The following is a 6701-nucleotide window of genomic DNA, read 5'->3' as shown; positions in this document are numbered from 1 at the left end:
GCCACTCGAGCCACGACGACTCGTCGTCCGGCGGGGTCAGCAGCCACGAGGGCACCATGGAGCGCCACAAGGCGGGTACGGAATGTCGGGATGGCCCGGGATGGCCCCCCCCGGGTCCGGGGTTATCCCGGTGACGTGGCACCTCCGGAATTGCAGAGCCCCTCTGGCACGTCCCGGCACAGCCCCGGCTGCCCGGCGGGAAGCGCCCGGGCCGGCAGGAGCCCGGCGGGAAGGATTCCCCAAACAGGCATTCCAAGGTCAGCGGGGAACAGCAGGGAGTCTGGGAACAGCAGGGATTTTGGGAGCAGCAGGGAATTCTGGGAGCAGCAGGAATTCTGGGAGCAGCAGGGATTTTGGGAACAGCAGGGATTTTAGGAACAGCAGGGATTTTGGGAACAGCAGGGAATTCTGGGAGCAGCAGGGATTTTGGGAACAGCAGGGATTTTGGGAGCAGCAGGGATTCTGGGAGCAGCAGGAAATCTGGGAACAGCAGGGAATCTGGGAACAGCAGGGATTTTGGGAACAGCAGGGAATCTGGGAACAGCAGGGATTTTGGGAACAGCAGGGATTTTGGGAGCAGCAGGGAATTCTGGGAGCAGCAGGAAATCTGGGAGCAGCAGGGAGTCTGGGAACAGCAGGGATTCTGGGAGCAGCAGGGGTCCTGGGAACAGCAGGAAATCTTGGGAACAGCAGGGATTTGGGGAACAGCAGGGATTCTGGGAGCAGCAGGGAATCTGGGAGCAGCAGGGAATCTGGGAACAGCAGGGATTCTGGGAGCAGCAGGGATTTTGGGAACAGCAGGGATTTGGGGAACAGCAGGGAATCTGGGAACAGCAGGGATTTTGGGAACAGCAGGAAATCTGGGAACAGCAGGGATTTGGGGAACAGCAGGGAATCTGGGAACAGCAGGGATTTGGGGAACAGCAGGAAATCTGGGAGCAGCAGGGAATCTGGGAACAGCAGGGAATCTGGGAACAGCAGGGATTTTGGGAACAGCAGGAAATCTGGGAGCAGCAGGGAATCTGGGAACAGCAGGGAATCTGGGAACAGCAGGGAATCTGGGAACAGCAGGGATTTTGGGAGCAGCAGGGATTTTGGGATCACCAGGGATTCTGGGACCACCAAGAGATTCCAAAAGCACCAGGGATTTTGGGAGCACCAAGGATCCTGGGACCACCAGGGATTTTGGGAACACCAGGGGTCCTGGGAACAGCAGGGATTTTGGGAACAGCAGGGATTTTGGGAACAGCAGGGATTCTGGGAACACCAGGGATTCTGGGACCACCAAGAGATTCCAAAAGCACCAGGGAGTTTGGGAGCACCAGGGATCCCGGGAACAACAGGGATTCTGGGAACAGCAGGGATTTGGGGAGCACCAGGGATCCTGGGAGCCCCAGGGATTCCAGAATCCCCAGGGATTCCAGGGTCCCCAGGGATTCCAGGACCCTCAGGAATTCCAGAGTCCCCAGGGATTTTGGGAGCCCCAGGAATTTCAGGGTCCCCAGGGATTCCAGGACCACCAGGAATTTTGGTAACACCAGGGATCCTGGGAGCCCCAGGAATTCCAGGACCACCAGGAATTTTGGGAACATCAGGGATCCCAGGATTCCAAAAGCACCAGGGATTTTGGGAGCACCAGGGATCCTGGGAACAGCAGGGATCCTGGGACCACCAGGGATTTTGGGAGCACCAGGGATCCCAGGACCACCAGGGATTTTGGGGGCACCAGGGATTCCGGGAGCCCCAGGGAACCACCAGGGGATTCTAAAAGCACCAGGGATTCCAGGACCCCCAGGGATTCCAGGACCCCCAGGGATTCCAGGACCACCAGGGATCCTGGGAGTACCAGGAATTCCAGGATCCCCAGGGATTTTGGGACCCCCAGGGATTTTGGGAGCCCCAGGGAACCACCAGGGGATTCTAAAAGCCCCAGGGATTCCAGAATCCCCAGGGATTCCGGGACCCCCAGGAATTCCAGGACCCCCAGGGATTCCAGGACCACCAGGGATCCTGGGAGTACCAGGAATTCCAGGATCCCCAGGGATTTGGCCTCCCCAAGGGATTTTTGGAGCCCCAAGGGAAACCACAGGGGACTAAAAGCCCCAGGGATTCGCAGAATCCCCAGGGATTCCCGGACCCCAGGAATTCCGAGCCTCGCTGTCCGGGGCTCATCCGCCTCCCCCCCATATGCCTGCCCGGTTGTCCAGGCGGGAAAGAGCCGCCGTTCCAGCCATTCAAGCACCACCACCCCTGTCCAGCACCGCCTCCAGCGACGAGCGAATTGGTTCGACCCCCCCGAGCCCGGCCCCGGCTTGTGACCGCCGACCCCGAGCCCGGGGCCAGGGGGGGCTCTCGGCGACAGCGGCTGACGCCCTCCCCCAAACCGCCCCTCCCGGGACAGGATCCCAAATCCGCACCAAGCTTCGGAGGGGCCGATTCCCGGCGGAGCCGTCCGCCTCCTCACTCTCCTCCTCCTCCTCCTCCTCCTCCTCCCGGCTCCTCCGCCGGGAAAAGCTGCTCCCGGCAGAAAACCGGGAATGCCGGCGCCGCTCCCGACCCCGCCTGCAAGGCCAGGTGGGCGTCGTGACCCTCGTGTTTGTCCTGATCCCCTCTTTGAACCCCCAGATTGCCCAAAACACCCCCAATTCCCTCCGAAATCCCCCCAATTACCCTCCGAAATCCCCGCCAAATTCCCTCCGAGAACCCCGCCGACCAAAACACCCCCAATTCCTCCTAAATCGCTCCCATTCCCTCACTGATCCCCCCAAATTCCAAAACACGCCTAAATTCTCTGCCTAAATCGCCCCTTTGACCCACCCAAACCCCCAGTTTCCCTCCTATCCCCCTTTGACCCCACAGCCCACCATATTCCCTCCTAAATCCCCCCTTTGAACCCCCAAAATCTCCCAAAACACCTAATGCCCTCCTAAATCCCCCTTGACCCCCAAACTCCCAAATTCCAGTCCTAAATCCCCCCCAAACACCCCAATTCCCTCCTAAATCGCCCAATTCCCTCCGAAATCCCCCCAATGTCCCTCTGAAATCCCCAAATCCCCCCAAAACACCCTCCAATCCTCCGCAAATCCCCCAAACACCCCCAATTCCCTCGAATCCTAAAAAACACTCCCCAATTCCCTCCGAAATCCCCCCAAATTCCCTCCAAATCGCCCCCTTGACCCCCCAAATTCCCCAAAACACCCCCATTCCCGATCCGAATCCCCCAAATTCCTCCGAATCCCCTCCAAACACCGCCAAATTCCCCAAACACCCTCAGAATTCCCGTCCTAAATCGCCCCAAATTCCCTCCTGAATCCCCCCAATCCCCAAAACACCCGCCAAATTCCCTCCTAAAACACCCCAAATTCCCTCCTTAATCCCCCAAATTCCCTCCTAATCCCCCCAAACACCATATCCCTCCCTAAATCGCCCAATTCCCTTCCTGAATCCCCCAAATTCCCCAAAACATCCAAAATTCCCTCCTAAAATCCCCTCAAAATCCCCCCTAACCCCCAAATCCCCTCCTAAACCCCCCCACCCCTCCCTTGGGGTGTTGGGGAGGGTGGGAGGTGTCATTTTTTGGGAACCCCCCCTGCTGATACCCTCTTTTCCTGCACTCACCCCCGGCCCGTCCCCCTCGACCACCCCCAAATTTCCACCTCCGGCCCCAAATCCTTCTTCTCCAGGAGCCCCGGGAGGGGCAGAGCCACCACCCCGGCGTGGAAACGGCCCCAGGAGCCCCCCGAGCCCAAAAAGTGAGTGGGGCACCCCCAAAACGGGGGGCAGGACCCCAAAAAAGGGGGGCAAAGGGCATGGGAGCCAAAAAAGGGGGGCAGGATCCTAAAAAATGGGGGCAAAGGGCATGGGAACCGAAAAAGGGGGGGCAGGATCCTAAAAAAGGGGGGCAAAGGGCATGGGAACCGAAAAAGGGGGGGCAGGAACCTGAAAAAGGGGGGGCAGGACCCTAAAAAAGGGGGGCAGGACCCTAAAAAGGGGGGCAAAGTGCATGGGAACCGAAAAAGGGGGGCAGGAACCTGAAAAAGGGGGGGCAGGACCCTAAAAAAGGGGGTCAAGACCCTAAAAAAGGGGTTAAAGGGCACGGGAGTCCAAAAAAGGGGGGGTCAGAACCCTAAAAGGGGGTCAAGACCCTAAAAAAGGGGGGGCAGGACCCTAAAAAATGGGGTCAAAGGGCACAGGAGCCCAAAAAGGGAAGGCAGGACCCTGAAAAAGGGGGGCAGGACCCTAAAAAAGGGGGTTAAAGGGCAGAGGACCCGAAAAAGGGGGGTAGGACCCTTAAAAAGGGGGTTAAAGGGCACAGGACCCTAAAAAGGGTGTTAAAGGGTCAGGAGTCCTGAAAAGGGGGGGGCAGGACCCTAAAAAAAGGGGGTTAAAGGGCACAGGACCCTAAAAAGGAGCTCAGGAGCCCAAAAAAGGGGGGTAGGACCCTAAAAAGGGTGTTAAAGGGCACAGGAGCCCAAAAAAGGGGGGGCAGGACCCTAAAAAAGGGAGTTAAAGGGTCAGGACCCTAAAAAGGGGGGCAGGACCCCAAAAAAGGGGGTCAAAGGGCAGAGGAGCCCAAAAAGTGGGGCAGGACCCCAAAAAGGGGGATTTTGGGAGGCTTGAGGGATCCCTGTAGGATTTTATTTTCTTCTCTGGATTTGGGGGTTTTTTTGGGTTCCCCTCTGGATTGGGGGTTCTCCCATGGATTTGGGGTATCCCCCCTGGATTTTGGGATCCCCCACTCCCTGTTTCCCCCCTCCCAGGCAGGTGAAGGTGTTTGGGCAGCCCCATCTCCGGGACCTTCACTCCTGGGGTTTTTGGGTTCCCCTCTGGATTTTGGGGCTCCCTCTGGATTTGGGGTTTCTTAGGGGTTCCCCTCTGGATTTGGGGTGTCCCCCCTGGATTTTGGGATCCCCCACTCCCTGTTTTTCCCCCCTGCAGGCAGGTGAACGTGTTTGGGCAGCCCTGGCTCCGGGACCTTCACTCCTGGGGTTTTTGGGGTTCCCCTCAGGATTGGGGGATCCCTATGGGAATTGGGGTGTCCCCCCTGGATTTTGGGATCCCCCAACCCCTCTTTCCCCTTTCCCAGGCAGGTGAACGTGTTTGGGCAGCCCCGGCTCCGGGACCTTCACTCCTGGGGTTTTTGGGGTTCCCCTCAGGATTGGGGGATCTCTATGGGAATTGGGGTGTCCCCCCTGGATTTTGGGATCCCCCACTCCCTGTTTCCCCCCTGCCAGGCAGGTGAAATGTGTTTGGCAGCCCGGTCTCCGGGACTTCACTCCTGGGGTTTTGGGGTTCCCTCAGGATTGGGGGATCCCTATGGGAATTGGGGTGTCCCCCCTGTAATTTGGGATCCCCCACTCCCTGTTTCCCCTTTCCCAGGCAGGTGAACGTGTTTGGGCAGCCCCGGCTCCGGGCCTCCCTGCGGGACCTTCGCTCCCCCCGCCGCGCCCCCAAATCCTCCATCGAGGACGACCTGAAGCGCCTCATCCTCATGGACAGCGCCGGGCCCGAGCCAGACACCCCCCCCGTGAGCCACTGGGACCACCATCATTCCCACAGCTCCCACCATTCCCACAGCTCCCACAGCTCCCACCATCATTCCCACAGCTCCCACCATCATTCCCACAGCTCCCACCATTCCCACAGCTCCCACAGCTCCCACCATCATTCCCACAGCTCCCACAATAATTCCCACAGCTCCCACCATCATTCCCACAGCTCCCACCATCATTCCCACAGCTCCCACCATCATTCCCACAGCTCCCACAATAATTCCCACAGCTCCCACCATCATTCCCACAGCTCCCACCATCATTCCCACAGCTCCCACCATTCCCACAGGTCCCACCATCATTCCCACAGCTCCCACCATTCCCACAGGTCCCACAGTTCCCACCAGTCCCACAGCTCCCACAATAATTCCCACAACTCCCACCATTCCCACAGTTCCCACCATTCCCACAGTTCCCACCATTCCCACAGTTCCCACCATTCCCACAGGTCCCACAGTTCCCACAATAATTCCCACAGTTCCCACCATTCCCACAATTCCCACAGCTCCCACAATAATTCCCACAGCTCCCACAATAATTCCCACAGCTCCCACAATAGTTCCCACCAGTCCCACAATTCCCACCTGTCCCACCAATCCCACAGTTCCCACAATAATTCCCACAGTTCCCATAAGTCCCACCATAATTCCCACCAGTCCCACCATTCCCACAGTTCCCACAAGTCCCACAATAATTCCCACCATTCCCATTCCCACAATTCCCACCATACCCACCATTCCCATAACTCCCACCAGGTCCCACCATTCCCACAATAATTCCCACAGTTCCCACCAGTCCCACCAGTCCCACAGTTCCCACAATAATTCCCACAAGTCCCACAATAATTCCCACCATTCCCACAGTTCCCACAGTTCCCACAAGTCCCACAATAATTCCCACCATTCCCACAGTTCCCACAGTTCCCATAAGTCCCACAATAATTCCCACCAGTCCCACAACTCCTACCATTCCAGTCCCACCATTCCCACCAATCCCACAACTCCCACCATTCCCACCAATCCCACAACTCCCACCATTCCCACCAATCCCACCAGTCCCACAGTTCCAGGCTGTCCCCAGGGTGTCCCCCAAGTGTCCCTAAAATGTCCCCCGGGTGTCCCCAAAGTGTCCCCCGTCCCTAAAATGTCC

The 6701-nt window shown here is 58.2% G+C and overlaps 1 protein-coding gene across 1 annotated transcript; it reads right to left on the bottom strand.

The window, feature by feature from the left end:
- Window positions 1-1934: 1934 nt before the first annotated feature.
- LOC115308119 (elastin-like) lies at window positions 1935-6040 on the bottom strand (the record flags this gene model as incomplete). Its single annotated transcript, XM_029965802.1, has 2 exons — window positions 5897-6040; window positions 1935-2093 (listed from the first exon to the last, which is right to left on the bottom strand). Coding segments are annotated over exons 1-2 (303 nt in total), but the record flags the coding sequence as incomplete, so codon positions are not given.
- Window positions 6041-6701: the final 661 nt, after the last annotated feature.

The sequence above is a fragment of the Manacus vitellinus genome, unplaced genomic scaffold (genome assembly GCF_001715985.3).
Source record: "Manacus vitellinus isolate BGI_N305 unplaced genomic scaffold, ASM171598v3 ctg7180002429765_pilon, whole genome shotgun sequence".
NCBI lineage: Eukaryota > Metazoa > Chordata > Aves > Passeriformes > Pipridae > Manacus > Manacus vitellinus.
This window is presented reverse-complemented; position numbering and strand designations above follow the sequence as displayed.